Source organism: Pseudopodoces humilis, chromosome 19, assembly GCF_049639895.1.
Source record: "Pseudopodoces humilis isolate 2021_Gansu_Grassland_sample_001 chromosome 19, ASM4963989v1, whole genome shotgun sequence".
In the NCBI taxonomy this organism is placed as follows: domain Eukaryota; kingdom Metazoa; phylum Chordata; class Aves; order Passeriformes; family Paridae; genus Pseudopodoces; species Pseudopodoces humilis.
Window position 1 is genome coordinate 8,162,505 of NC_142218.1, and position 27,045 is coordinate 8,189,549.

The 27,045-nt window shown below is 48.9% G+C and overlaps 3 protein-coding genes across 8 annotated transcripts; 2 read left to right on the plus strand and 1 right to left on the minus strand.

The window, feature by feature from the left end:
- Positions 1-357: 357 nt before the first annotated feature.
- On the minus strand, positions 358-12,190 carry ARFRP1 (ARF related protein 1). Its single transcript, XM_005524759.3, has 8 exons — positions 12,052-12,190; positions 10,944-11,043; positions 10,474-10,561; positions 9,941-10,023; positions 9,230-9,311; positions 8,998-9,068; positions 2,815-2,915; positions 358-1,294 (listed from the first exon to the last, which is right to left on the minus strand). Exons 2-8 carry the CDS (start codon positions 11,034-11,036, stop codon positions 1,207-1,209), a joined length of 606 nt encoding a protein of 201 aa, XP_005524816.1. The 5' UTR covers positions 11,037-11,043; positions 12,052-12,190; the 3' UTR covers positions 358-1,206.
- Positions 12,191-12,330: 140 nt separating this feature from the next.
- On the plus strand, positions 12,331-19,898 carry ZGPAT (zinc finger CCCH-type and G-patch domain containing). The gene is made up of 6 exons (XM_005524761.3): positions 12,331-13,367; positions 14,009-14,142; positions 14,855-15,013; positions 16,017-16,148; positions 16,876-17,287; positions 17,730-19,898. The coding sequence occupies exons 1-6, from the start codon at positions 12,721-12,723 to the stop codon at positions 17,866-17,868; spliced, it is 1,623 nt and encodes a 540-aa protein (XP_005524818.1). The 5' UTR covers positions 12,331-12,720; the 3' UTR covers positions 17,869-19,898.
- Positions 19,899-20,115: 217 nt separating this feature from the next.
- Positions 20,116-27,045, plus strand: LIME1 (Lck interacting transmembrane adaptor 1). Of its 6 annotated transcripts, none has more exons than XM_014254060.2 (6): positions 20,116-20,306; positions 24,253-24,405; positions 24,897-24,945; positions 25,034-25,121; positions 25,301-25,713; positions 25,939-27,045. In XM_014254060.2, the coding sequence occupies exons 2-6, from the start codon at positions 24,290-24,292 to the stop codon at positions 26,323-26,325; spliced, it is 1,053 nt and encodes a 350-aa protein (XP_014109535.2). In that variant the 5' UTR covers positions 20,116-20,306; positions 24,253-24,289; the 3' UTR covers positions 26,326-27,045. The 6 variants fall into 6 exon arrangements, with proteins under 6 accessions (XP_014109535.2, XP_087920672.1, XP_087920671.1 ...); XM_088064546.1 differs by lacking the exon at positions 20,116-20,306 and adding an exon at positions 21,458-22,566; XM_088064545.1 differs by lacking the exon at positions 20,116-20,306 and adding an exon at positions 22,624-22,685.

Consider the following 27,045-nt stretch of genomic DNA (forward strand, 5'->3'; position numbering starts at 1 on the left):
GACAGATGCCAGCTAAGAGACATTAAATGAATACTATGGACTGGCTCAAGTACAGCTTGAATAATGGCCCCTTCATGATGTCAGCAAACAGCACAGAACATTCACCAGTGCCAGGAGTAAATAAAACAGCAGAGGAGCAACACCCATTGCCAAACCACCTTGAAATTCACGTAAAAACTCATATTCAGGGAAATGATAGTGATGTATCAGCAGATCTAGCTGAGTAGGTGATGTAAGCACTGATCACTGTTTCACTTTTCAGTGCTGCCTTTCTGTTTTTCCCTACATTAAAAAAACAAACCAAACCTAAGGGCTAAGTACTGCTATTCCCAAATATCATTGTTTCAGCCAGAGAAGTTCAAATAAGTAGGAAGCTTTATTGCATACTGATTTCTCCCTGCCTAGAGGTTGTTTTCAGCTTAGAAAGATCACAGAGAGGGCCTTGATTCATTCCAGTTACAGAAGATCCCAATTACTCTTAGGATTAAAGAGAATGCACAGAGACTGGCAGTCAGAGCAAGCCAGTGCTTCTGGAATCCATTTCCTGGTAGGAATATACATTTCAACCAGCGCAGTTGGATTTGATCAGGTCTTTTCTATCCTTAACAGTTCCATGATCCAATGACCACTGTGCAGTTGCTGGTTTCCACATCTTTTACCACAGGTTAAAGTTATGAATCAACACCCCGAGTGAAAATCAAGTTCTAATCAATGCTGTCTCTCCCCACTACACAAACAGCAGCATAACAGGGCCAGTTACACCCTGCAGGAACATGGGGCTGGAGCAGCAAGAATCTTTGCAGTTAGGAAGAACAGCTACTCCTCAGACTGTTCCTCCCCTTCCATATTCACCTATACATTTCCTTCAGGAATTCCTTCATGTCACTGGCCTCCAGCCTGTTAGATTAACAAACCAGGAATCACAAACTAAGATAGTAGAAAATTAAGTCCTTTGGATCACCAATAACGTGTGGGCTGCTACATAGGATGCTCTGAGGCCAATGACAATACTTAATGTAAGAGATTCCCACCCCCCCACCCAGTTGGAATCCTTGTCTCAAGGGTTTTTAGACACAGAAAGAGAATATTTGTCTCCAAACTTAGGAAAGAATCAGGTGTAATAGGAATCCAGTGGATCACCTTCTTTAAAGGGAACACAAAAGTGTGTGGAAAGAGACTGTCCATTGCTTGGCTGGCTCAGAGTTCCTACGTGATGTCCTTCTTTCTTGGGGGGCGGTGGATGTTCCTCACCACGCACTTCACCATCCATTCAATTCCTTCATTCACCCCTTTGCTAAGGAAATAAGACACAAACAGACAAGGTTTTAGAATAAACCAACAACAAGGAGCAACCAAGAACAGAAACATGGATCATATAGGCCCTAACTGAGCCCTTACATTAGGAAGGGCTCTACTCACCCCAGATTTATTTGTTGGCATTTCTGTGTTATTTCTCATGCAGGCAAACAATAAGGATCTGATTTCTTTTAGCTCAGCAATATATATGTATATATATATATAAACACACACCTCCATCCTTTATTTTTCTGGTGTCTGTGCACGTCTACACCCAACTTACTCACCAACTCTGTGGAAATCTTGGGATGAACAAGCATCAAACCCACCTGACAGCTGGTTTGAGGTCATTTTGCCACAAACCTCACACTAGTTGTATAAGCTTTTGCAATCCTGGTTCCAGCTTTCTGTAATCATCTGTGCTGGGGCTGCTAAGCAAGTCACCACCTTGCTGGTCTGCACAGCTCCCCAGACATGACTTCCATGACTTATTTATTCTTTTAGTGCAAGCTCAAACTGGAATTTTGAAAGGAAATTCCACACAGATCAAAACTAAAAGTGTTTGTACAAAAAGAAGAAACCCACAACTGAAAAGGTTGTTTTTCATAAGGTTATTATCTAAGACTTCTTCCAGTCAGTGCTTGAACATTGTTCTTGTGGTCATTCACCTGCTTAGTGGCATGTGATTTGTAGCAATGCGGACAACAGATTCTTTTCACAGTTCAAGAATTTTTTGTTATCCTTTGCAGTAGCTTGTATGATAACGAAGAAAAAAATTCAGAGCTCTAGATTCAGGCAGTAATTCAGCCAAGAGTGTTTCCACCACCTGGAACAAAACTTTTGACTTATGCCAAGTAGCACTTTTCACTTAAAGAACTGAAAGTACAAAGAACCAAAGTACTGCAAGTCTCGATACTCAATAATGATGCTGAGATATCAAGAATCCAGTGGGTTGGTCAAGGTCGTGGCAAGCAGCTGTGTAAGCCCAAATGAGAGTCTGTTTCAGTCATCAAATTTTAAACCACAGGCATTCCCATGTAAGAGGACTCCTGGAGACTGTGATATCATCCCCATCACAAAGCTCATCTGCATGCCAAAGAATATGAAAGCCAAAACATAATTACGGCAGCAGCAGTGAAGCACCATCCATTTATCTGGCAGAGGCATCAACAGCTGCATTTTCAACTAACTTCTAACCTAAAAGCCAGGAGTTGCAGCAAACCAACATCTGCAAGGATTATTGTGTACAGAGAAGGGATGATACAGGACAACAAATATGTCTCCAAGCCCCGCTGCTCTCAGCCAGCAGTACATTTCCACAGTGTTTTACAGGCAGGATTTACAGACAAAGTTACTGAGCTGGTGTAAGTCCAAGGTTCTCAAACAAGTGTCTGTCAGTGTTGGAAGGAAGCACAGTTCCCTTTCAAGGCTTAATAATTCCTGTTGTGCTGCTCTGTGTGTGACAACCCAGAGCTGCTCAAGTCAACCAATTCTCAGTCTACCCCTTCTCATACTCACCCAGTAAGGGCTGAGCAGGCTTGTGTCAGGCAGTCTCTCTTCCCAATCTTGTTAATGCAGTCACTAAATGCTGTCTTGATATCAGGTATTGAGAGACAAGTCTGCAAAGGGAATCAAATTAGAGTCTGTTTGTGCTACAAGACATGGTGACCCTCTTCCACAATGAACCCTACCATGACTGCAGTCCCGCTTCAGTCAGGATGGCAACGCTGGGAAGTTAAACCCACTCATCCACCAACACAAGAAGCTCACCTCTTTGAATTCCAAAGAAATGAACAAATTCTTTTTTCACCAAAGAGAATGCTGTTTGCTGATAGTACACACACTGCCTCACCTCCCTGATCCTTCATCTACACAGTTCTAAACAAATAGTCCTGAAAATGAGCACAACCTGCACCCTTCTAAGGACACCCATTCCAAGCTTCTCAACAGCTTGCATTTACCAGGACACTACAAGAGCTTTAATATTTACAAAGCCTTTTGAAGCAGCGTCCCTGCCATAAGCTCAGCTGACTTTTTGCCAGCATCCTGGGCGCTCTGACAAAACAGGCTGTGATTTTTCCTCAGTTCTCAGCACATTCCTTGGCATTACAGCCATGCCCCACCAGCACTTGTCTGTTTGCATTCAGAGAAAACACTGGCAGCACTGAATGCAGCACGTTTTCTGATGCCTGATGTCACTGAGCTCTTGACCCTCAGCAGGTCCTGAACTTCTGTGAGGCTGCCAGGATGCTGCTGGGAACTGGCACAGCACTTACAGAGCACTGGTTTACTGGGGGACAAATCATAGGCTCCCAGTAAACCAGTGGATTACTTTCCTCACATAAATCATAGCGTCACCACAAAAATCTTAAAGCTACAACAAAAGCAAACTTGCCCAACTAAAGCCTGGACTTGCACCTCCCTGAGCACTCAGTGCCTCAGAAACCTTGGACAAGCTGTTTAAGCAATTCAGCTGGCCACAAGCCCACCTTTCTTCCTCTCTGCAAAGACATTCTGGACCTTCAACAAGTCTCAAATACGTGTTTCAAAAACCTCCAGTCAGGCCCACATACGTGTTTTGGACAAATGTTTACACAAATGCCAAACTGGACCCTTGTTGGTCCTGAGGATTGGCCAAGTGGACGTAAACTCTGAGAGAACAGAAATATGAGAATTAATGTTACCAGCCATCCATTTGCAAAACACTGATTCTAGAGACATTAAATACAGGAAATTTTTGTGGACAACAGAGGTAGATTTCACTGCTTGTACACAGGAGGGGATCTTAAGAAATGGCTTGCAAGTTTAACAAGAGCCAATTCACTCAGGGCCCTTGACTCCATTACTTGCGCAACTTTTAATGACTGTACTTTCTTATGACCTCAGGTGCATTTTAAACTTGCCCTTTCAATCAATGACCTGGAAATTGTATCCAAAAACATTACTGGCATCATTCCACAGAACAATTTAGGTCAGGATTTTTGACAAGTGAAAAATGTGCGGTTCATACAGATAAGCTGTCAGCCACAGGATAAATAGTTAGTTTAAAAAAAAAAGAAGCAACAACAATTAGCAACTCTACAGCAAGTCAGGGAGCTGGAATTCAAACCAGTAGGTCTGGAAGATGGGCAAGAGATTATAACCAACCAACCACTCTCTAGTGGTTTGTAAAAGCTGCTCCCTTAACCTGGTATGGCATCCACTGCCCCATAAGAAAGGCAGGTCCAAATGATTCCCTGTTTAACCCAAAGCTCTGGACAGGACAGTTACCCAACAACTGGGAAGGAGAAGGAGCTGCATGTCAGTAATCTGAGCTATTTTTCACATCTTTGATTTTTTCAAATGAGACTTGGCAGCAGGAAGGTTAAATCTCAAGGCAGCTGAAATTGACAAAATGTTTCTTGAAATACACTTTAAGCTTCTCAGAGTTTAATATAATTATATAATCTTGAGCCTACCCTTTCCTTCTCCTTTTCTGAATTATGACACATTTTAAAATATTTTAAAATAAATCAGATAAAGCATTCAAGATATGAAGTAACAACAGAGAGTACAGTCATGGTGTCCTTGATTCCTCAACTTCTACTTGCACAGGGAGCAAAGCATTCAGGCAATGAACTTCCCAACAGCACCAGCAGACAGGACACCTGCACCTACCCAGTAGCACAGAAAACCCACATCCTTCACCTTGCCCATCCCTGAAGCCTTTAAGAATCCACTTTTCCCAAAGCAGCTGACAATGACAGCCATTTTTATCTCCCAGTATAAACCATTATTATAACTTCCCTTTCCCACCTTCTGGTAGAGCTGTGGCATGCCCCACCTTCCACAGAGCTGAACAGCCATGGCTTTCCATGGAAATCTGCATCAGAAGGAGTTTTGCTTCTGAGGAGACTGCACCATTCACACTGTCACAGCAGGATATCACTGCATCACCAATCCCATTTTGAGGAACATCATTTTCCCTTTGGGATGAAGTAGAGCAGCACAGCAGAGGGGTAACACCAAACTATCACAGGTAACACCTTGTTTTAGTGTTCCAGGGAAAGCCCTGAACTGGAATCTCATGTGACAGACAGCAGGGGTTGAGGCAGATTATCCCTCACTTCAGCAAGGGGCATCTGAGCTTCTCATGCTCAGGGGAAAATGTCAGCTGTGGCTTCCAAGTTCCCCTTCCCCCAGCCACATTACAAAATATTTGTTTACAGATGTGTTTTGTTTCTCAGCTGCAAACCCATAACCTAAGGGCAAAGAAGGGAAGCTGGATCTGTGATCACATCAACAGTGCTCCATTACAGTAACACAATCCACAGTGACCTTTCAGGAATGATGGTATCTCTCAGCCAATTCACAGGAACCTCACACACAACACATGACGAACCAGATTTCCATCTCAGCTTCCCCAAAATAACACACTGTGGAATTTCTTTTGATGAAGGCTCCTCCAGGCATAATTTAGCCAGGACTGAACCAAATTCCTCCTATGAAGGGTTCAGAATAGCATTACCCAAAGTAAGACTCAGCAATGGCACACCTAAAAATCTATCAAGCAGCAAGGCAAGTTTTAGACAAAAAAAGGTTGTAGAGCCTTTGCCCATTTCCCAAATCCACTGGAGCAAAGATAACACTGCTGCCTGGTCTCCTGTCAGGATAAAAATGGAAGCATGGATAAAACCTCATGTAGAGGCTCTTCAGTCATCTCAAGAGTAATCAGCCATCAGAATGGAACTAAAAAGAAAAACAACAGCAAGGTGGATTGCCTAAATAAAACTATTTCACAAAAAGTCTGACTCACCTGACCTATGCTGTGGGGCTACCCTTTTTATTATGAGTTTGTTTTAAATTAGAATTTAAGCTTCTTTAAATTTAAAGAAGGAATAGTATAGCCTCAATTTAAACCATCTTATTTAAATGAAAACTAATTTTACAGGGAAGCTGTGGTAGGTCTTCAGTTGGAAACTCAAATGGCTTTCATGAAGAAGATCTGTTTTCCGACAACTGTGTGGAAATGAGTATTCTGCTACTCACCATGACTCCTCACATTTTCCAAAGGCATGAGGAGACTTTTCAACATTCTGGAGATTTCAAATTAAATTTCCAAAATTTATCTTTAGATAAGGATGGCAAAACTTCCTCCCAGACGTGGGTCATCATACAGCACCTGGTAACTTTCACATTGTTAAATTTGAGATGCTGTTTTTGATGAGTCATGTTTTGCCAGTATTTTGAATAGTGTGGCATAATGAGCCATTCTGTTCCCAAATTGTAACAGTTCATTGTAGAGCTTAGAAATACATACCTTGCATAAACCTTTCAACAGCTGCATTACCATCAAAACAGCAATTATCAATTCTTATATTGCTGTTTTTTCTACAATAAGCTGTATTTTCAAAAGTGGCATTCTGAGGTGAAAGGGAGTTCACAGGAATTAGATATCAGATGTTTTATTTCTCCTTCAAAGCAATAGTTCCTTTAAAAACCCAAACAAATTCCTTCCTCCAACACACATTTGACTCAGTTTTTAAATTATTTATAAAATAATCCAGTTTTGAAGCCCTGCTGAACACAGAGCATTCTCCTGATACCATAAAATATCACACTCAATGTTGTGAGAATTAGAATTGGTGTTTTGCAGTCAATGACCATGTTTTATCCCCTGGAATGACCAAATACCACTCATGCTTGGCCATGCTGAGAGGACACAATGTACTCCAGGAGAATTCTTAACACTTTATGCAATTTCAGGTTGCATCAGCACTTTTGTTATCTTAATAACAGAATGTAAACTTCAAAAACAAACTGTATCAGATATACTATTTCTGTTGTATTTGATCACAAGCCTTCTGCTGGCCTCTATATACATCATCATCAAGAACTGCCCTTCATCTCAAATACCAGCAAGGTTAAGATACCACTTATCCTCCCATATCAGAGGGATGCTGGTGAGAATTTCCTACAACAGTTTTATGTCTGGAGATCCAAAGAAGAAAAATATCTATCAATGCTCATTATCATTTTTATTCCAGAGGTCTTCCATTCTGCTAAATCAGAGGAAAATTACTGAGTTTTCTCAACTTCTTTTTTTACGTGAGCCTCAGTAATTACTGAAAAATAAACTATAATCCCCTTAGTGATTATATGTCTTAGCATTGTGTCTCTGCTGGGTCTATATCCAAGATCATTCTGCAGGAGTGGACCTCTAAATATCCAATGCAGGTATTTCTTACAAGCAGGCAAACCTCCAGTGGGTTTAGCTTTGCTAATCTCTTGCTGTAGCTTGTAGTAGTACACCTGCATGAAGGCACTAAGTCTGTGGGATTGCCTTGGACCCTCCAAAGGGAGCAAGAAGTCAAATTTTCTTTGAAAGCCTGTTCCAAATATCTCTTTCTAGTAATTTAAAGAAGCCCACTTGTTCAATTATTTGTCTTTAGTCTGACTAGAGTGTCAGAACAGCCAGTGTCTGCAGCCTGTAAGAAAATATGTATATACAGCCAAAAGAGAAACTGGAATAACTTTCCAGGTCACTGCTTGAAGCTTATCCTCAACAGGTCAAGGCAAGAGTGCAGGCTGCTCCCTGCAGAAAAGCTGTGCGGTTGCACAGAAAAATGTGTGTCAATATTCTGGTTTCCTCAGGAAAAAAGACAGACCATTTCCTCACATTCCAGAGACCACAGTAAAGGCAGGACCATAAATCAGCAGTTCAGTCTTGATCTCATGCTTTTACATGGAATTACATTTCTCTTATTTTTAAGACTAGATAATCTAGCTAAATTAGCTCATCCAAAACCCAATCTATGTTGTACTCATGAAGTGTAACCAAATCCTCACAGCTTTCTTCAAGTACAATCGCTCAGACAAGTGTACAGTCCAGAGGAAGAACATGGGAAGTATTTGCATCCTTTGGAACAGAGACTGATCCCAGCTGCCAGGGCTGGTGTCCCAAATCCTACTGGAAGCCTTTTGCTCCATCTAGAGACGAGTCACTGGAGTTGCAGTCCTGGAATTCCAGGTACAATGTCCAGGTATGATTTCCAGGAGGAAAACACCACGACCACCGTGGACACTCTCTTATCTTTTTTTCCATGCTGGGGGAGATAAGGATGGCCCGGGATGTGTCACCTAAACACTGCACAACCCACAAACTGTGAAATCCAAACCCAGACTTTTACAGTTCTGAATATGCTGGAAAGTACTCAAATGATATTATCAGAAAAGAGCATTCCTTGCAATTCCCTGCTGTCACTGATGGAATGCTCTAAAACAAACAAGTCTTGTATTGAACAGATCTTATCCAGTTATGGGGAAAGGATGATTTGCTTCACATACATCTGCTGTGCTGTTCCTGGGTTTTAGAAGCACAGCATAAACAAAGTGCACTAAACATTGTTCTTTTCTGAATAAACAGGAAAAAACAGTATCAATATAATGAGTCACGATACAAGTAAGAACCACCATAGTTATGCAGTTTGTTCTGTTTACATAAAGAGTTCAAAACTATGTGCCTGTAAGAAGCTCATTCATGGCACTGAAAAAGGGCTGGAGAAGAAAGAAAAAGAATAAAACTAAATTCAAAGCAATTATTTCCAGCGGAGGGAAAGTACCATAGGATCAGCTCGGGTCTGTGGAAAAAATTTAACATGAACAAAGAGTCCACCTTTCCAAGGCTTATTAGCTCATTTATGTAAATCCTCCCTATTTTACCTCTACATCCTGCTTGTTGGCCAACACCAGAATGGGAACCCCTTCCAGAGCTTCACTGGTGATCATCTTCTCTACAAAGGACAGAAACAAAACTAGGTTTAGCCAGTTCTGGAAGTTGTACAAATGCCTGGCCCAGATTATCTGGACAGAGGGATGAAGCCAGAGCTCCTTCTTGCATTACAGTTTCATTTGGTACAATCTTTCAGGTCTATTTTGTTCACACTGTACTTACCAAAAGCTCTTTTGGACTCAGAGAGCCTCTCTTCATCGGTGGAGTCAATAACATATATCACCCCATGAGATTCAGCATAGTACTGGAAGGAGAACATAGATTTTAGTGTCAATCCACTAGGATCACTTGTTCCTCTTCCTGATTTTAATTTGGTACAGTTTTGGTACTTGTGAAGAACATCAACCAGTTAGAGATAGCTGTATCCACAGTGTGCCTGGACAGAACGGAGGCACACAGCCTGTGCTGCCTGTTCTGCTTGCAGGCCTCAACACTCCGTGTGGAAAAGCTCAGCTGTGTGTCCCCAAAGCTTATCTCTATGGCACAGCCCCAGATTTGGGTTGGTAATTGCTGTCTGTAACCAATAATGCAAATAGTAAGCACAGAAATAGTGGAATCTCTGAAAAAGTGTTAATGTTAAATACTGGCGTTATCAATAAGCCTATATGATTACCAAACTGTGTGATTGTAGTGGTTCAGCTCTAAAAGAGACAAAACCAATTCTAAAAGAAATCATGGAATCACAGGATGGTTTGTGTTGGAAAGGGCCAACCATCTCCTTCCAACCCCCTGCCAGGAGCAGGGACACCTCCCACTGGATCAGGCTGATTAGAGCTCCATCCACTCTGGCTTTGAACACTTCCAGGGATGGGGCAGCCACAGCTTCTCTGGGTAAACTGTATAAATCAGATAAAACAAAACCACATCTCTAACCTTGTCCCAAAGTGACTGCAGCTCCTCCTGCCCGCCAAGGTCCCAGAACATCAGCCGAGTTTTGCCAACATCAATAGTTCCAACTAGAAGGAAGGAAGGGCAATCCAATGAAAACTACAGAAAAAGCACAGACACCTGCACACCCCACTCAGAAATCTGGGGTGGGACAGGCTTGTAGGGGAACTAATCACAGGCAGTGGCTACTTGCAACAACAGAGCAACACCTACAAAGAGCAATCATAAATATAGAGCAGTATCAGTGAAAATAATTCCAGAATTGGGCCAAGGAATTAACTCCAGGGAAATACAGTTTGAGAACAGCACTAAAATAGGATACCTGGAGTTTTAATACTTCAGGAGTTTCTCCTCCTAACCTAAGAAGGATTTTATTATCTACAACCTGGGCAGTTGGAAGATACAATCTCTGTGTCCAGGAACTGTTCTGCCCTTCTGAATTCTTAAACATTTCAAACAAAACACAGCTGTTGACTAACTGCAAGAAAGCTGAAAAAACTCCACATGGATTTACTTACTGTTTAAGCCTACAGTGGTTGTGATTTTGGACAAACTCATCCCTTTGTAGTTCTTGTTAAATCGGGTTTTAGTTTGCTCAAGGAAGGTCTGAAAATGAATAGAACACAATATTTACTGTCAAACATTTTACTGGCTGGGGCAATTCACCCCAAACCTGCCTTTTCATTTCTGCACAATCCTGATAAAGCAGATCCTGCCCTACCTAATTTTGGACACACCACTCTTCTTGCTCCCTATTTTAGCAAGAAAAGAAGGGATCATAGGTGATTATGGGATTACCAAAGCCTCAGCCACATCCCTGAAAGCTTGTACTAAATTTAAGTAATGAGGAAAAGTTGACTGTTTGATGTGACATCACTAAAGTAACTCAGGACACAGCTGAAGAAAGATTGACCCTCGTTATAAGATTTATCCTTGGAGGATGTTTAGGATTGTGTTTGCCCTCCACAGGGTGATAAACAGCACTTACAGTTTTACCAGCATTGTCCAAACCCAGGATCAGGACACAGTACTCATCCCTCTGGAACATGTATTTATAGAGCCCTGACAGTAGTGTATACATCCTGCTCCTGCAACAAATGCCAGGAAATCAATTAACAAACAGGTCATTCCCAAAAGCCTCTCATGCCACAACACAAGTTTTTCCCGACGCCAGACAAATAAATGATGTTACTCTTTTATCAGTAACTCTCATATTTAGACAATCCCAGGGAAAAAAACCCCACAGATCTAAGAGAGATCATGAAAATAGCTCAAGATCAAATTTGGGGTTTAAAGGGGAACACCTTGAAGGACCTGAACACCTCTTGCAGTAAATGTAAGACCCACAGAAAATGAAGTGAACTTCATACAAACACAAAGGTATTTTGAGCAAGAATCTACAGAAGCTCACACCTGTTTTTTTGTGGTGCTGGATTTGCACACACAAGGCAGAGCAGCTTTGCTGGGATGCAGAAGCACCGGCACCAAGGGCTGCAGCTGACTCACATGCCATTGCAACAATCCTTCTGTTCACAAGCAGATAAAGGGAACCTCAAGGCAGAGCCTTTGAGAAGCAGCAGCCTCTAAGCAAGTGCGTGGTTGAATAACCACTTTGAGTCAAACACCATTACCTAAAGGGAAATAAAAGCGTTCCAAAGCGGGAATCGGGGGTTTCACGGTAAGGGAGGACAGGGCACCTAAGGGCTAGGGGCTTCAATGCCACAGCTACCGGGGCCACCCTTCGCCTCCAGCTGTGCGAGAGCGGGGGCTCCTGCCGTCCCCCGGGGGAGCCCCAGCCCGCTCCCCTTGCAGGGCAGCGACTGGTCCCGGGCGCGCCCGACCGCCGGCCTGCTCCTCCCTAACCAGGGAGATCCTCCCGGACCCGGGAAATCCCTCCAGATCCAGAAAATCCGGGAGATCCGGCCCTTTCCTTCCCTGCCACAGCCAGTGACGGCTGAAGGGGAACACCGGCCCTACCGCCATTTCCCCCTAATGGCCCAGCGCCACGTCCCGGGCCAGCGACAGGTGCCAGGCCAAGCTCCCGAGCGCAGCAGGCGAGAAGAAGAGCCCCGAGCCCGAGGCCCGCGGCCCCTCACCTGGTCCTGGTGCCGGTGTCAGGGTCGGAACCGGAGCCGGAGCCAGCTCTCACGACTCCCCAGCGCCACCGGCCGCCGCCATTCCGCGCCCGGCCCTCTGGGAAATGTAGTCCTGTCGCCGCTGCGACGGCGCTGCAGAGGGGGTCTGTGGACTACAACTCCCAGAACACCCAGCGCCGCTGGCCTCCCGGGGACCCCGAGCGCTCGAGCGGGTGACGCGCTGGCGAGCGCAGCCGGAAGTGGGGGCGCCGCGGCCGGAAGAGGGGGTGTCATGGCGGCTGTCGTGGCGGCGGCTCGCAAGGGCCGATGCGGCTAAAGGCGCAGTGGGGCCGCCGAGGTGGCAGTGGCGGCTCAGGGAGGTGCTGCAGCCTTGAGGCTGAGGGAGCGCCCAGGCTGCGGGAGGAGCGGTGCCGTGCGCGGGCCCGGTGGGCGAGAGTGGACCCCGTGGCGGGGGAGGGCCTGGCCTCTCCTCGGACTCTCCCGTCGCCTCTTGTCGCCTGTTTGCAGCAGGAGCATCGCCCTGGTGATTTCCGAGGGAAAGAGCGGGACGGAGGGTAGATGACGTTTCTGCCAGCGGGGACTTGTTATCCAGAAGTGCTTGAGTAAACTCTGAATGTGTTTTGAGTTCGTGGAGAGGACGCGGGCAAAAGCGCCTTTCTTGTACTGAGAATGGATGAAGAGAGTCTGGAAGCAGCGATCCAGACCTACAACGCGCAGCTGGAGCAGGTGGAGCTGGCGCTGGGGGCGGGCCAGGACCCATCGCAGCAGTCCGACCTGATCCAGCTGCAGGAGGACTTGAAGCAGCTCATAGAACTGACCGAGTCGAGCCTGGTGGCTGTGAAAAAGAGCAAACTTCTGGCCACTTTGGACACAGATGCCTCCTCCTCCTCCCCAACGGGTCTCCCAGGGCAGGATTCCCACCTGGAGAGCTCTGCCCAAGATGAGGAATACGCTGCTTTTAAGGAAGCCATTGCTGGGCTTGGAACAGATGAGGAGCCTCCAGCTGGTGACAACGAGATCTCCTCGGAGAGAGAGGGAAAAACTGGGGATAAAACCAAATCAAAGTGCAGTGAAGAGGAGGACGAGTCTGAGAGAGAGGAGGAGGAGGAGGAGGAGTTGAGTGGGATGAAGGTTAAAGCCCCCTACTACAGCTCCTGGGGGACCCTGGAGTACCACAATGCCATGATTGTGGGGACAGAGGAGCTGGAGGATGGCAGTGCAGGGGTCAGGGTGCTCTATCTGTACCCAACCCACAAGTCCCTGAAGCCGTGCCCGTTCTTCCTGGATGACAAGTGCAGATTTAAGGAGAACTGTCGGTAAAGAGAGAGGGGTGGGAGGGGCCTTGTCCTTCGGAGGGATTAAACCTCCTCCAGAAGTGCTCTGTGTGGTTTTCTCAGGCAGGGAAATTGTGCCTTAACGTTTTTAAAACGTGCTGTGGTGAGCAGTGGCATCAGTTTGGCTGTTTTCTGTAGCTAATGCACAGATGAAGTGGAAAATCCCATGGGAAAGCTGCAAAGATGTTACATAGCTGAGTGGATAAATTAACAACTGATGAAGTATTTTAAAATAAAACACCCAAGTCTGTGGATAATGCACATATTCCTGTTGCACAGGGAGGTTTTATAGGCTCTGGTTTTGGGCATCTTCACCAGGATCAACCCCAGGATGGGCTGGAGCCCTGCCTGTCTCTGATCCTGTTTATCCTCAAAGCCATGAACTTTTTAATTGGATGTGTCACTAGCAAGGAAGTTTAATTCTCTGGGGTGGGATGCATTCTTTGTTCTATGGCATAAATAATGTGTTTAAGGTGAAACATGAACAACTTTCCAATTGCAACAGCACGTGGTCAAACTTCCCTAGTTATGGTGGAGGTTCCTCACCACTGACACTCACGTGCATTCCTTTTGAGGAAAGAAGGGATTTTCATTTGAAAACTCCTCTTCCACCTTCCCTGCAGGTTTTCCCATGGTCAGGTGGTGTCCGTGGAGGAGCTCCAGCCGTTCCAGGAGCCCGACCTGAGCAGTCTGGGGGTGGGCTCAGCCTGCCTGGCCAAGCACAGTGATGGGATCTGGTACACGGCCAAAATCACCGGTGAGGGGGGACAGGGACTTTGCCGGGGCCCAGGGGGAAGGTGGAGGCTGAGCTTTAAGTGGATCTAAAACTTGGCTGTTGTGGTTAATGACAGAAAAACTATGTGGCTGCTGCCCTGAACTCTTGACATAGCTGAGGAAACAGCCTGAGTTTTGTCAGGCTAGAGAAGGCAATTGACTGGGAAACAGGAGCTACAAAGAGCAAAAATGTGGAAAGGAAATGACTACGAGGTCATTAACTGCTCCAGGGAAGAGGGAGGGACTGCAGGAATTTACATGTATATTAGGTGACAATTGCAATAATCTCGTTTTGTTTAAACAAAAACCAGGGGAGCTGGCCCTGCCCAGCAGCTGCTGATACCGGCTTCCCTCTGTTCTGGGAAGAGGGAGGGTTTATTGCCTCTTTCCATCTTTCTTTTAACTGTTATTAAGTCAGAAGGGAGCAAGTCTAACTTCTTTTTAATTCCATTTCTCAACAGCCCATCTGTCTTGATTTGTACAGATAAATTTTGGGTGTTAACACAGGCATTGTGGAAATAGCTTTTTATTGCAGTGGGTGCTTCTCCCTCCCAGACAGAAATAAAAATCACAGATTAAACCCAGAATTGTTTAGAGCTGTTCCTTGGGCCTCCCCCCTGTGTCATTCTGCTGGAGCTGACTCTGCTTTAACTCCCTGTGTGCTGGAGCTCCTGTCCTTGCTGTTCCCTCTGCAGATGTGGACAGTGGTTACTACACGGTGAAATTTGACTCCCTGCTCCTCAAGGAGGCCGTGGTGGAAGGGGACAGTGTCATTCCACCCCTGAGAAGTGAAGATGCTGCTGAATCTGGCGAGTCTGATGAAGACAGTGTGGATGATTCTGGTTATGCCAAAGGTAAGGCACTGGGGAGCAAAAGTGACTTGGGATTTTGTTTTGCTTTTCTCTAGGACCAGCTGACTGTCCTGGAGCTCTCACTCTGAGTGTCTCACCTTTGATGAGAGCAGTTGATCTCTTTGTGTTCCTGAAAGATTGAGAACAGTAACTGGCTGTTATGCTATAACTGCAAGCTAAAATCTTTGTTTTATGCAAATCCCTGGGCTAATGAAGGCTGGAGGTTTCCATGGGAACTTCCCACACGTGGAAGAAGAGGGTGTGATATTTTAGAGTTCTAAGCTCTGAGCCTGTTTCTGACATGTCTGGCTGGGCTGAGTTAAGAAGTGAATCAAGTTTTCTCATCCCTGGGAGCTCCATGACCCAGGAATGTGAGACCCAAGGAAATGGGAGTGTCGGGTCCTTCTGGTGCCTGGATGAGGCTGCAGGAACAGCCATGTCCTGTTCTACTGCTGAAAGGTGACACAGAGAGTGCCCAAGTGACTTCCTGGAAGTTGCACAGGCAGCACTGTCCCTCTGGTGGTGCCACAGCTGCATCACAGGACAAACTCATGTCCTAGAGCTCTTTACATTTAACCTGACAGTGATTATTGGATCCTAATAACACAAAATTAATGCTGTGGCCTGGAGTAGCCCCATACCAGAGACAAGAGCTGAAGGCACAGGAGAAGTATTAGGTGCCACTATGCCGAATTCTACTCAGATGTGTACATTAGTCTGTATTTTCATCCTGGAAGGAAGGAAAAGAATCATAAAACTCCTGGGTGATTCTGCCTGGAACTGGGAGGTGGTATGTGCATTAGATCAAGTGAAGCCTCACATTTCAGTCACTCCATGTGCAGTGTTTGTGGAAGGGAACAACTCAATAGGAGCTAAGGAAGGCTGGAGGCATGACTAAATGCTTTTAAAATTGGAGAAGTGAGTTGTACTGTCCTGTAAGGGATGCCCCACACAGCAGCTTTATTCACCATTACTGTTTCACTGATTCTCCTCTTCTGTTCCACAGTGATAGATTCAGGGGTTCCAGAGAATGGGGAATGGACCCCTGCCTGCAGCTCCTCTTTCGGTGGCTGGGAGGCCCATACTCGTGGCATTGGCTCCAAACTGCTTGTTCAGATGGGATATGAGTTCGGAAAAGGTAAGGGAGAGAGTGCTCCTGGGACTCTTAGGAAAAACCCAAGATTTTAGATGAAGCCAGAACTTTGCAGTGCTGAAGGGCCACTTGGCTGAGGCTCAGGCAATGTGCTAGATCACAGCAGTGTTGGAGGGAAGAGGGATGGGTTATTTCATGGAAGTGCAGGCATGTGGGGCACCAGCCCCTGCATGGTAATGGCAAACAGCAGAGGCACTTGGGAGCACGGTTGAGTTCATGATCAAAGCCGTGAGAATGCTGTGGAGTGTTCAGAAGCTGGAGGTGGAAGGGAGCTGATCTGCAAAGCTTCTGATGTCTGTGTTAATGCATCTCCTGGCCTGGACACAGACTTCAAAGCCTGCTGAACTTGCTGCTCCCACCCAAATTGCATCCAGCCTTGGGGGCTCTGGGAGGGCCTCTGTGTCTCCTGTTCTCCCAGAGGAACCAAACCAGTTTTAAGTAGAACCTGGTTTGAGAAGCTGAGGATGTGAGGCTGAACCTGGTTTCACAGAAACCGGCCTGACAAATGGCCTCGGGCTTGGAATCACAAATCTCCTGCTGTGGAAGCCTCCTGGCCTGGCCTTTGCTGGTCCCTTTGTCCTGGGCAGAATTTCTAACTTTGGGTACCTCAGAAGCCTCTTTGCTTGTTTTAAGCTTGTGACTGTCAATGGGAGCTTGTGGTGGGAGGTGACTCAGAGAGGGGATGCTGTAATCACTCGGAGTCTTTCCTCAGGCTTAGGGAAGAATGGTGAGGGCAGAGTGGAGCCAGTGCAGGCTGTGGTGCTTCCTCGAGGGAAGTCCCTGGACCAGTGTGCTGAGGTGCTTCAGAAGAAGAAGCAGGGGAAGCTGGAGCCAGGCAAATCGAGGAAGTGCCGAGCAAAGGGAAGCGACTCTGGACAGACAGGCGGCCGTAAGGCCCCGCGCAATGTGTTTGACTTCCTGAACGAGAAACTGCGCGGGAAGAGCGCTGGGGACAAGGCTGGGGGGATGGCTCTGCCCCAGAGGAACAGCAAAGAGATCTACCACGCCAGCAAGAGCACCAAGAAGGCCCTGAGTGTCAGCCTCTTCCAGACCACAGAGAAGATTGAGCAAACCCAGAGGGATATCAGGGGAATCCAGCAGGCCCTGGCACGCAACATCGGGCGGTAGGAAAACGTTCTTTGGGATCAAGTTTGTGGTGCTTCTGGAGAGGGGTGGGCTTGAAATGAGATGTGGGAGGAACAAGTGAAGTGTATCTGGGTGGGACTTAATGGGAAGTGGAGGAGAGAGTTCAGTGTGTGCTTCAGGCCAGTGTGGACACTGGCAGATGTGTCTGGGGTCCTTTGTGTGGAATTCAGGCTCTGGCAAAGAGAGGAGCTCTCTGAGGAAATGTGCTGGAGTCCTTCTCGTGCCCACCTCTGCAGCATTGCTGTTGAGCATCCCAGGAGGACATTTTCTAGCCTAGATAGTGCTGAGCATCAGGTTATTCCTGGCTTTCAGCAGGTCCCTTGGGGTAATCCTACAGGAAAGGGCAAACCCCCCTGGGATGGAACAAGCCTGTGATCTTACTGTGCTGGATGACATTTCTACTGTGCTTTTTGCTTTCAGGCACAGCATTGCTGCAGCTCAGCTGGAGGAAAAGCTGGCTGATGCTCACAAGCAGCTGGGGCAGCTGCAGGCCCAGGAAGCCAGGCTGCAGCGGGAGCAGAAGAAAGCAGACACCCACAAGAAGATGACTGAATTCTAGGTGCTGAGGAAGGTGTTGGACTGCAGGAGATGTCTTTCCAGTGCTCCTGGCCTCAGAGCCTCGGTGAGCTGTCCTGCTCAGCTGGGCCTCAGGCTGCCCAGCCTATAACTGGGCAAAAAAGCAGCAGTTTCTGGATGCTTCTGAGCTCTTCTGGGAGGGGAAGGAGTGCACATCCGTCCAGCCCCAAAAGCATTCAGTGAGCTGGGCCTTGGATGAGGCCTAGCTACAAGGAATCCAATTCTCTGCTCTCTTGCACTCTTCTTTCCTTCATTTTCCCTGCACTAGCAGCTCCATCCAGAGTCTGTGGGTGCTCAGGTGACAACACTGCTGGCTACAAACCAGCTGAGGGGGCTTGGACAGCCCCACATCCTGCCATTAACTGTGGCTTCTGTCTGTGGCCACCTGCCAAGCTCAGGTGCAGGTAGGGTCCTGACCATGGCTGGGTGAAAACATCAAAGGTCAAGTGCTTTAGCTGCTCTCTGCCTTCTATTTTTACTATGGGATTTGTCTGAGAACTCCATTTTTGGAGGGGAGCAGTTCTTTGTAGTCTGAGTGTAAGGAAGAGACAGAAAACTGACAGCTCAGAAGTGGGAACCAGTAGCCTGGAGCATCAGATTTCAGCAGTTTGACTGTAAGAGTATCCCAGGCCATGCTGTAGCCAAACTCACTGGCTTGGCATGGAAAGCTGCCTGATTCCACAAGTGGAGTGCCATAGCTGGGGGAATAAGCCAGCAGCATAATGAATTTCCAAATCTCCTATCCAGGAACAGCTCCACAGGGAACCTTGTGATTTTTGCCACCATTAGTTGGGTTTTTCTGTCCAGGGTGGCTCACTGACCATGGGTCCTTTTACTAAAAAACCTCAGGACCCTGATCCAGGTTGGGCTGGGCCCTGGATGAGCACAAAGAGCAGGTTCTGTGTGAGCCCAGTGTGCAGCACTGCAGTGGGAGAGCTTGGGGCTGGGCTGGAAGCAGGCCAGGCAAGCCAGATCCTCTTCCCTGCAACGTGGGAAGTGTTTGGACAGGAAGGATGTCCTCTCCCCTTGGTTACATTCTGTGTTGGTGGTGGCCAGTCCTTGCCTCACAGGAGATGCTGGTTTCATCATCTGGTGGGATTTCTGCATTGTAAAGGCTTTTTTTTAAAAAAAAAAATAAAATTAGCAATTCATGCCAGTATCTTAAGTACACCAATTATTTTTAATTTAAGGAACCAATTTCCTTTTATTCTGGGGGTAATTTTTCTAATGAAGAGGTTCCTGTAGTACCCCTTTTTTTATCTATCCCTAAGAAGAGATTAAAAAACAAGCTGTCAGCCTGGGCAGGGCTGTGCCTGCTTGCAGGGTCAGGCTGCCAAATGAAGAAGAAAATCTGAGACTGAAGAAGATACGATCAGAGCTGTTCAGGTCTTGTGAGATTTCACATTGCTACAGACACACCTCAGAAATGCAGCGAGACAGCAAAACCAAACAAGATGAACATCTTCAGGAAACCTGTGGGAATGAGTCTGTGCTCCTGAAGAGTACCTGGATCATGCTGTGATCCTCGTGGATGTGGGAGGTGTCATGGGCTGCCTCAGGCACTTGAACAATCATAGGTCCCTATTGGAATTGGCTGGACTGTCCTCATTGTTCTGAATTCGTGCTCTCCACACACGGGGCTCAGCTCAAGGGTTTAACAATGGCCCTTCCCTCACAAATGACTGTTTGTTTCTCACACTCGAGTGCTGAGTGGTGACAAGGATTAATGTACCCAGTTTAGTGTGAATGCTCTCCATGGCTGGAGAGCTGAGCTGGGCAGAGAAAATTTTGGGGTTTATTTTGAGATTTTATTTTGGGGGTTTATTGTCTGAGACTGTTATCATCATCTCTTGAGGAACTGAGGTGTATGAGCCCCGTGTCTTTGCTAAGTCCTATTTTACCCCTTCCTTGGGAACTCCACATCCTGTCTTGTCAGACTCCTATTCCAGTGGCTGCCACCTCCCACCCAGCGCAGTTCACGTCCCTGATGAATAAAGTTGGTGTTTCTTTTTCCCCCTCTCTCCTTGTAAGGCGTTGTTCATTTGCAAGGTAATGATGATCTGGAGCGCCCCATTCCTTCCTTACATTGGCCTGATCTCCCGGAGGAGCCGGGCGGGGAGCGGCTGCGGCAGAGGGTGCTCGTGTGTGCTGGGAGCCTGCGAGCTCAGACCCAGCCTACCCCGGGGTGAAGCCACCACCTCCGAGGCCAGGAAGCTGTGGTGTGTGTGCTCTGTGCCTGCCCGCAGCCGGCTGCTCCTCAGGGAGCAGGAGAGCTCAGATCGGGATGTTTGGAATGTGCTGGAGGCCCTGACTGGGACTTGCTGTGGGATAAAAAAATTAAATTCTCCAGGCTGGCCGGCAAGGAAGAGAGCATGATTGGATCCCTGTGCTCCACACTGAGCGGATTTTGAGTTCCTGCAAGTAAGTGGTGGTGGCTTTCCTGCCTGGGAAATGGGGAATCTGCAGCTAAACTGGGGGGGAAATACTTTAACCGCCCCCCAAAGAATATAGAAGTCACAGCACTGTCAGAGATGCTCTTGGGGCTGGATGGACTGGACAGGCAGGATTCCTGCTCTGCTCTGGGAAGCCTCAGCTGGGTTCAGCTTTGTGAGTTGGGCTCCAAGCTGTGTTATTCTATGATTTGTGCTCTGCAGCTAGGCTTGAATGGGAAGAAAAGGTGGTGGAGCTTGGCAGTGCTGCTGGGATCCCATGGCTGGACTCTGGGGGCTGAGTGGGAGCCAGTTGCTTTCGGGGTGGATTAATTCAGTTCAGAGATGTGTGGCATTGTGGAAATTTCGAGTTGTGTTGTGGGGAGTGGGACAGGAATATTGCCTGTGTGTGCAGTGGGGAAGTGCTGACCTCCTGTCTCTGGGTGAGGAGGCTTGAGAATGTGGTCACTGAAATGCTGTCTTCTGAAAACCTAAGATGATGTAAAAGTAGTGCATTTGTGGCAAGGAAAACCACTGTGGCAGGTGGCTCTCGAGAAGACACACCTCCTTAATACAGCCATCCTGAAGTTTGGAATCTGGCTTCCCATAACAGCAGCTCCGAGCTCTCTGCTGGTCTCCTGCTGTGGCTCAGCTCTGCAGAAAAACCTCTCGAGCTGGTTCTTGCCTTAGAAGAGCATTTTTCTGCCCAAGTGAGTGTTCAGCAACCAGGGAAGGGCGGGAAGAAAGAAAAGTGCTGAAATGGTGTCAGCCCCGAGCAGAGCAGTGATGTGGGCTGACAGTTACTCACCCGAAGGTTTTAAAGTTGTATTTTCTCAAAAGCCCCTCCAGCATGTGAGCAGTGATCAGAACTGCAGCTAGAAGTGTGTATCCAAGTTTTCAGACATTTGGGTTTAGAAGTATGGTTGTCACTTGCTAAATGAAAAGCCCCTGGAGGTGTTTGACCATGAAATCTCATTACAGAGGTGAGCAAAGTAGGTGAGATCTCATGCCTGCTTTTTTGAAATAGTCTTAAAATTCACTAATTGCACCCCATGGTCCAGGGCAGATTCAGTGTCGTGACTGACTCTAAACAGAGCTTTCACTTTTTGTAATTGAAAAGAAAAAAATCCATCTACTTCTGCTTCTTGGGCCTTTTTTGAAGCACAACTCCCTGGGGTACCTGAGCAGAGTTCGCTGCAGCTGTGTGCACAGTTGCTGATGGAAATCAGCTCAAAATGTTCCTCTTGGTTTTGTGCAAATAGGCTTTGAGTAGCTTCGAAGACTGTTTTTTTCTTGCCACCCTGCACTGAGCCCTGTGTGGTTTTATCTGGGGAGATGAATCAGAGGCCAGGCAGAATCATCAGCAGCAGCACTTTGTTTTGCAGTGAATTTAATCTTTCTTTCAAGAAGCCCAGATGAGGAACTTGCACCTTTTTTAGGACTCACAAATAACTCCCATGTCCTGGAGTAGCAACCCTTCTGCCTTTAGGGTGCCTGTGCTCAGGTGTCACACAAGGAGGGGAGGTCCCTGCTCAGAGGGTGTGGGGTTTGTCACAGGTACTCAATGGTGGTAACCACCCTCGTCTTCAAAGCCACCTGGGCTGGCAGAGCCAGTGCCTTCCCAAACGCTGCCAGCTGAGTCTCCTGCCCCGGGGAGCAGCCCCAGGACTGGGAGATCGATAACTTTATTGGCAGGAAATTCAGGTCTAGGTTTCAGAAGGTCTGGCTGAGACTTTGCCTTGCAAACCTGCTCAGTCCTACCTGAGCGTCTTTAGTCAGGCACCGAGTTCTGCTCACAAATCTGTGATTTTGGGAGACTCAACGTGTTGTCCCAAGAGGTGGCTTCTCCCAGAGACTGCTGAGCCTGAGCACTGAGGAGCATGCCCTGCACAGTTTCACTGGTCAGAAAACCTGGAGCAGCCACTGACCTGCTCTACAGAAAGTGGGCCAGGAGAATTTCTCTGCATTCATTTCTGCTCAAGGAAGTCTCTCCTTTCAACCTTCAAAATTCAGAGATGGAAAATCCCCCTGCTGTGGGATAAGCTGCCCCTTGTGTGCCTGCCTCAGCATGCTGAAAGCTCCCACCTCGATTCCAACGCCACACCAGCTCCCGGCTGTCAAACCTCGTTAGAACTTTGTCTGCTCCACTCCAGAGCCTGCTCAGCTCTGCCCTGGCCCTGCAGCCCGTGATTCCATCACTCTAATGAGCTGAGGAGCTCCAGGCTCTGTCTAACACACCGGCCCTGTTGCAGGTAATCCGAATAATTAAAGTATGCTCAGACAGAAAAGCTGTGTTGTCTAATTAAAACGTCGTTGGAAAGGGAACAGCCTCCCCTTCCCAGCTCTGATCTAAGCCAGTCTGTCCAGCCCGGTTAGTCCTTAAAACCTCTCTGTCTCACTTTCTACCTTGAAATAATTGCTCTCCAGGGTTCATGCTTCAGTCAGGGCAGTTTCCAAAGGCATGGGAAGTTCTTAGATAAAAGGATGCTCTCAGATAAAAGGGTGCTGCAAATGGACAGAGACCTTCTGGTTATTTGGGTTAAAATGTGCCAGAGTGGCTGCTGTGTGACCCAGGGTGCAGGGGAGAGGGGAGCTCCTGTGGGTCTGCAGTAGCTTCTGAGATTTAAACAAGGCAGGGTGGTTTCTCACCAGAGCTCATCTGGGCTTTGTCATCCGGATGAAGATATGCAAGAGGGTGAGAAAGAGGTGCTCGGCATGTCCCGACAGATCACTGGCTTCCCATCCGTGCTGGTGGAAGCTGATCCTGCCCAGCTCTGCCCAGGGACCCTACTGCTGGCCCCATCTGGATCACCTATGTGGCTTCTTGAAGCTGTGTTTTGCTCTAGGAACTGCCTCCATCTCTTTTCAGATCAGGCATTTCCTGGGTGCTTTTTTTGTAGAGCAGGGTGCACAGAGCTGAGCTGTGCAGAGCTGGGAGCTGCAGCCGCCATCCACGCCGGAGAAGGTGAAGGGGTGCCAGCTTTTGCTCTGGGCTTGCAGCAGTTTGGCTGGCAGAGGGGCAGGGATGGGGATGGTGGCGTGGGAATGATGGGACAGGGGTCACCAAAAGCCTCCAGGGGAAGGGGGTGATCCTGACAGGCAAGGGAGCATCCATGCTTTGTGTCAGGCTCCCCAGCACCCTCCTGCCCCTGTACCGCTTGCTCTGGCTCTGCCGCTGCTGCAGTTTGCAGGGGATGAATTTTGCCTTGAGGAAAGCACAGGGACAAGGGCTGGGTTTGGGTGAGGCACAGCTTTAGGCAGAGGAAAATGGTGGGAAGATTGTGTGTTTTCTGCTCTGGTGTCACAGCAGACAGGCTGCAGACCTGGTGTTGTTGTGGCACAGGGAATGTGGGGTCTGTGTGAATCCATTGCAGAAGGAGGGTGTCCTGGTGCGTTCTGCTGAGCCCAGGGCATGAGGAGGGAGAGGAAGGAGATGCTGAAGCTAACCCTTTTTCCAGGAAATCGAGTCATCCTGCCTGTCCTTACTGGCCTCTGGAGCAGTGTTACCCCCATCCCACAACCTGGGGTGGTGTCCCCAGAAAGCACTCTGTCATTTTCAGGGTGTCTCCAGAAGGTTTTCATGGCTCCTGGGCATCTCCTTTTCACCATTTCAGTGGCAACTTGTGAGCTTGAATCCCACTGGTTTTGTTGGATTGTTTTTTTCAAAAGGAACCAAAAACTGAATTTTTCCCTGGTGGTGGCAGAGCACCCACTGCCAAGTGTCCACACTGGGCTGGACATTGGAGGTGTTATGGTGACTCTGGGGACAGCAGTCACTGGGCAGAAAATGGGACACCTGGTGAAATGTCCCTGTCCAGAGCATCCAGAGGGACCCCTCTGCTGAGGGACTGTGCTGCAGAGGTTGCAGAGCACCATTTCACGGCATGGTGAGCCCAGCAGCTCCTGGCTCAACTCCAACTCATGTTCTCTCTCCTCAGAGCTCAGCCCTGCAGTGGTGCTGGCAGCGGCTCCCCCATGGCTGCAGCCAGCGGTGAGGGGACAGCAGGGACCCGGCTCCTGCCAGCTGGCACTGCCCTGGCCCTGCTCGGTGGCCTGGTCTACCTGGGCACCCTGTGTGCTGCCTGTAAACGGTATGTGCTGCCCACTGCTCCTCCATTTTCCCTCCTGGGGCTGGGATGGGGCTGGGGATCCCTCGGTGGCATTTGGTGGCTGCACATGGAGATTGTGTGCAGCCATCCTGAGCTGGGACAGGGGGGATCTGCTGCTCTGCTCTCCCCAAGCCCACCCTGCGCCCCAGTGCAGCTCTGCCTGTCTTGATCCTGCATCCCTGGAACACCCCCTACACCCAAAAACCTCAGAGGAGCAGCCAAGAGAGGGCTGAGCTGTGAGCAGGGTGGGCAGTGCCAGGGGCAATGCCGAGGAAGGTGCCTGTGATGCCCTGCACAGCTCACTGGGGTGCAGGATGCAATTGTGATGTCCCCAGCCAGCACAGACCCTGCTGTGGGGCTGGGGAAGGAGAGGGATGTGGGTTTTGGGAGTGCCATGGTGGGGACCCGGGGCACCTGCTCCTCAACCCTGGCTTTGCCATCTGCCTTGGGCTCAGCTCCACTTCTCCCTGCAGGAAGGGCAGGAAGAAGGTTGCTCCGGATGGGGTGAAGCTCGTGGATGAGGTAAGAGCACATCTGGGGGGCAGGATCAGCCCTGGAGGGTGGTCAGGGCTCCCAGCCCAGCCTGAGGGATTCTGTTCCCCCACGGCAGGCCCTGCTCTGCCGGACACAGCTGCGGTCACTCAGCAAGTCCGACACGAAGCTGCACGAGCTGTACCGGGTGAAGGTCAGAGATGACGGTGAGTGGCCGTGGAGCAGGGGCAGCCCAAGGGGCTGGTGGCCCTTGGCAACTGCCTGCAGTCCCCATGCTGCCCAAAGAGTACCTCATGTCGTGGACAGATGTGCCACTGTGCTGGCACCGTGCTGCCACAGGGCTTGGTGCCTGTTGCATCCCCTCATTTCCTCTTCTCTCCCACAGTCCAGCGTCCGGCCAGCCTGGATCTCCCCTGTCCCACAGCCCCTGGAGGAGAATCCCTGCACAGCTCCGGCCTCCTGCACCGTGAGCTGCCCCAGATCCCCGTCCCTGACCCCCCGGCTGCCTCCCCAGCCCCTGACCAGACCTACTCCAACCTGCTCTTCACCCCGCTGCGGAAACCAGCGCCAGACTCTGTCTATGAGTGCCTGGCAGTGGGGGGAGAGGATGCCCCGGTGCCCCCCATGCCAGCTGGCACCCAGGTGTCCCCTCCACGGGCTGTGCGTGGGGCAGCTGATTATGCCTGTGTCCATAAAGTGAAGAAGGTGGTGTCAGTGGAGGTGCAGCCTGGGGCTGTGGCAGGACCCCCTGGAGCACAGCACTGCTGGGATGGTGCAGGCAATGCCCCTCAGGCCAAGGTATGACTCTGGGGGGCAGCAGGGACAGGGCACATGGGGGGCTCATTTAATTCCCTGTCTCCCTGTAGTGCCCATGTTTGGAGCAGGGTGTAAGTTAGGATCCACTGCCAGGATCCTCCTGGGGGGCTGCCAGAAGATGGGGGAAACAAAATCCTGAGGATACTCTGCAGTGGGCAGGGATTTGCCCCAAACCTCTACCCCCCAAAAAAATAATTCCTTTTGCAGCTGGAGGAGATGTACTCGACGGTGTGCAAAGCCACCAAGAAGAAATCCCAGGTCCCTGCACCAACCCCGAGGGCTGTGAAGGAGGTGGGTTCTGGGTGGCCAGCCCCCCACCAGCAGGAGGGGGCCCCAGCAGCCCCAGGCCCCCCTGACCCCTGTTACGCGTCCATCAATGACAGAGCATGGACTGCTCAGGGCTGTGGCCCCGACCCCGACTATGAGGCTGTGGACATTAACTGGAAGAAAGCAGCAAAACGGGACAAGCCAGGGAAGCCCTGTGTCCCCGAGAACCTGTACGAGAGCGTGGTGGACATTTGGGCAGGGGAGCCCCGGAAAGCCTCGGCCCGGACGGCGGCCAATGGGCTGGAGGTTTACATCACCAACCTATAGCCCCAGGGAGCAGGGCCAGTGCCACAGGGGGGTCCCAGCAGGCTGGACACCATCGGGTGCCAAAGGGACAGTGCCAGCAGCCCTGTGCCACCCAGAGCGGCTGTGTCCCTGCACTCTCTCTCTGTATAGATTTTCTGTTACTTGTCTGTGAGTGTCCTTGTCCCATCCCAGCCCAGCTGGTGCCAGCAGGTTGATGGTAGGGTGTCCCAGGATGGGCAGTTTGGGGGTGCTGGGTGCTGTGTGGCACCCCAGTGAGACAGGGCTGGCACTGGCACCAAGATGGGAACAGTGTGAGGACCAGTCATGTTTTGGGGCAGGGGGTGATGGGGCTGAAGCCAGCCCCATGCCTTGGGCTGCAGGACCAGACCCTCATTGGGAGGTTTTTGCCATGTCTGAGAGGGTCTCTGTCCTCCTCATACTGCCTGGGGGAGACCAGGGCCCCCTCCAGCCCCCAGGAAGCCCTGAGAAGCTTTGCTCCCATCACAGAATGTCCCTTGTTATGGGAAGATGGGGTCAGCCCTGTGCCTTCATGGAATCATAGAATATCCTGAGTTGGAAAGGACCCACAAGGCTTCAAGGGATCATTGAGTTCATCTGATCCTGCACAGGACAACACAGAAATTTCACTGGTGTGGGCTGTGGGCTCTGCTCCATCCTTCATTCCCACCCTTTCAGACCCAAGCAAGGGTGTCTCCGAGGGCAGCCCTCTCCCACACACCA

What these genes read in the sequence shown, in the direction of transcription:
- ARFRP1 (XM_005524759.3), bottom strand. Translation starts at nt 11,036, where the DNA reads ATGTATACACTACTGTCAGGGCTCTATAAATACATGTTCCAGAGGGAT. An exon ending in TGCAGTCACTTTGGGACAAG is followed by an intron (nt 9,312 to 9,940) that starts GTTAGAGATGTG and finishes TTCTCCTTCCAG; the next exon opens with TACTATGCTGAATCTCATGG. An exon ending in GCCTGCTCAGCCCTTACTGG is followed by an intron (nt 1,295 to 2,814) that starts GTGAGTATGAGA and finishes TTATTTCCTTAG; the next exon opens with CAAAGGGGTGAATGAAGGAA.
- ZGPAT (XM_005524761.3), top strand. Translation starts at nt 12,721, where the DNA reads ATGGATGAAGAGAGTCTGGAAGCAGCGATCCAGACCTACAACGCGCAG. An exon ending in TGATTCTGGTTATGCCAAAG is followed by an intron (nt 15,014 to 16,016) that starts GTAAGGCACTGG and finishes TCTGTTCCACAG; the next exon opens with TGATAGATTCAGGGGTTCCA. An exon ending in GGGATATGAGTTCGGAAAAG is followed by an intron (nt 16,149 to 16,875) that starts GTAAGGGAGAGA and finishes GTCTTTCCTCAG; the next exon opens with GCTTAGGGAAGAATGGTGAG.
- LIME1 (XM_088064544.1), top strand. Translation starts at nt 24,236, where the DNA reads ATGTTCTCTCTCCTCAGAGCTCAGCCCTGCAGTGGTGCTGGCAGCGGC. An exon ending in CTGTGTGCTGCCTGTAAACG is followed by an intron (nt 24,406 to 24,896) that starts GTATGTGCTGCC and finishes TTCTCCCTGCAG; the next exon opens with GAAGGGCAGGAAGAAGGTTG. An exon ending in GGGTGAAGCTCGTGGATGAG is followed by an intron (nt 24,946 to 25,033) that starts GTAAGAGCACAT and finishes CCCCCACGGCAG; the next exon opens with GCCCTGCTCTGCCGGACACA.